General features: G+C 65.5%; 1 protein-coding gene across 1 annotated transcript; it reads left to right on the forward strand.

The window, feature by feature from the left end:
- The first annotated feature begins 24 nt into the window (after positions 1–24).
- On the forward strand, positions 25–1,724 carry ABHD14A (abhydrolase domain containing 14A). Its single transcript, XM_057374773.1, has 4 exons — positions 25–360; positions 482–597; positions 891–1,123; positions 1,338–1,724. Exons 1-4 carry the CDS (start codon positions 146–148, stop codon positions 1,518–1,520), a joined length of 747 nt encoding a protein of 248 aa, XP_057230756.1. The 5' UTR covers positions 25–145; the 3' UTR covers positions 1,521–1,724.
- The last annotated feature ends 99 nt before the right edge of the window (positions 1,725–1,823 follow it).

Below are 1,823 nucleotides of genomic sequence, written 5' to 3' on the forward strand. Positions count from 1 at the left end.
GGGGCCGGGGCCGAGCGGGGGCGCCGGGCGGGGGGCTCCGGCCGGACCGGAGCTGAGCAGAGCAGCGGGGACCAGGACCTGACCCCCCGCAGGCCGCGGTCCCGCCGCCCCGCGCTGACGCTCTCCTTCTTCAGCGGGAGCGGAGATGCTGCTGGCCCGCAGCCGCCTGTGGCTGCTGCTCCTCGGGGCGCTGCTCACTGTCCTCCTRTACCTCTTGTTCCCGGCCGCCCGGCGCTCACGGCCTGACGAGGGGAAGGGGGGTTGGCGGGTGGGCAACGGCACCGTGCTCACAGGGATGACTGCGAGCGATCCCCCCGTGTTCTACAGGGAGGTTCCCGCAGGAGCTGCCGGCCCCGGGAGGTGGGTCGGGCCGCCGGCAGGCGCGCTGTGGCGGGCCCTGGGGTCGGTTTTCACCAGCCCCCGTGGTCGCTGGACATGGCAGCCTTCCTGAARCCCGTCCCGCCTGTCTTCCCCCACGCAGGCCCCAAGTCCTGTTCCTGCATGGCCAGGCGTTCACCTCCAAGACGTGGGAGACCCTGGGCACGCTGTCGCTGCTCGCTGAAGAAGGCTACCGTGCCGTTGCAATAGATCTGCCCGGTAGGACCATGGCACTGTGCTTAGCTGATCCCTCTGGGCAGCCCCAGKCCCTCACCTTAGTCACTGCTGGGCCCTTGACATCCTTAGGGAGGGCTATGGGTAGCTACTAGTGATCCCTGGGGCAGTKTGCCTGGGATTTGTCTCTGTCCTGGGTCATTGACGGCTGGGGTTGTACAACCCTAGGGCTAGATCAAGTATCCGTTTTTTGCCAAGTCATTAAACCTCGGTGAGGAGAGACCACTGCAGGCTGTGCAATGCCCCCTGACCGCCCCATGCCCTTTTCTCCATACCAGGCTATGGGGATTCACCCCCAGCACACATGGTGACAGCAGAGGGCCGGAGGAATTTCCTGGACCGTGTCCTCCAGGACCTGAGCATGCAGAGGCCCGTTCTCGTCAGCCCCTCCATGAGCGGCCGCTTTGCCCTGCCCTTCCTCCTGGCGCAGGGGGACCGGTTGGCCGGCTTCGTGCCCATYGCGCCTGTGGGCACCAAGGACTACACTGCTGAGCAGTACCAACGCGTCCAGGTGGGTTGTTGGGCTCTTGTGGGGTGTCCTGGGTACTGGCGAGCTTTGTGGGCCAGCTGGTTGCAGGGTGCTGTGGAGGTTGGCCTTGTTGTGGAGTGTTTTGTCCCTGTTTTGGATCTGTGTCCCCCAGCTCGTGGGGATGCTGGCACCTGCCTCCCCTCAGCTTTGCAGCCCCCTGTGGTGATGCTTTTTTTTTCTCTCTCCCTTTACCAAGACACCCACTCTGATCCTGTACGGTGACCGTGACAAACGCCTGGCTCCCCAGGCCCTGCAGAACCTCCAGCATCTTCCTGAGCACCGTGTGGCCGTTCTGCCTGGTGCCGGCCATGCCTGCTACCTGGACAAGCCAGAGGACTTCCACCGGGCCCTGCTGCGCTTCCTGAGCCAGCTGAAGTGAGCGCTGCCTCCTCCCTGCCGACCAGTGGGGCATCCGACGGACTGGGAGGCACAGAGAGCTAGCCTGAAGGCTGCTGTTCCCTCATGGGGTGTCCCCAGGGCGGCGGGGGTGGGCACTGAAGGTGTCCCTTGCTGGCAGGACAGGGTGCCATCTGTCACGAGGCCAATAAACTGATGCTGCTCTGGTTGCTGTGTGTGTCCCCGAGCGCCGCGGGGCTCCTCGATCTCCAGCCCCATCCCTCCGCTCCTAGTGTGGGGCCRGGAGGGTGCCCTGTGCCCCTTGCGTGCACCCAGCCCGTCCTGC

Source organism: Malurus melanocephalus, unplaced genomic scaffold (assembly GCF_030028575.1).
Source record: "Malurus melanocephalus ecotype Western Australia unplaced genomic scaffold, MMel_1.1 scaffold_233, whole genome shotgun sequence".
Classification (NCBI taxonomy): domain Eukaryota; kingdom Metazoa; phylum Chordata; class Aves; order Passeriformes; family Maluridae; genus Malurus; species Malurus melanocephalus.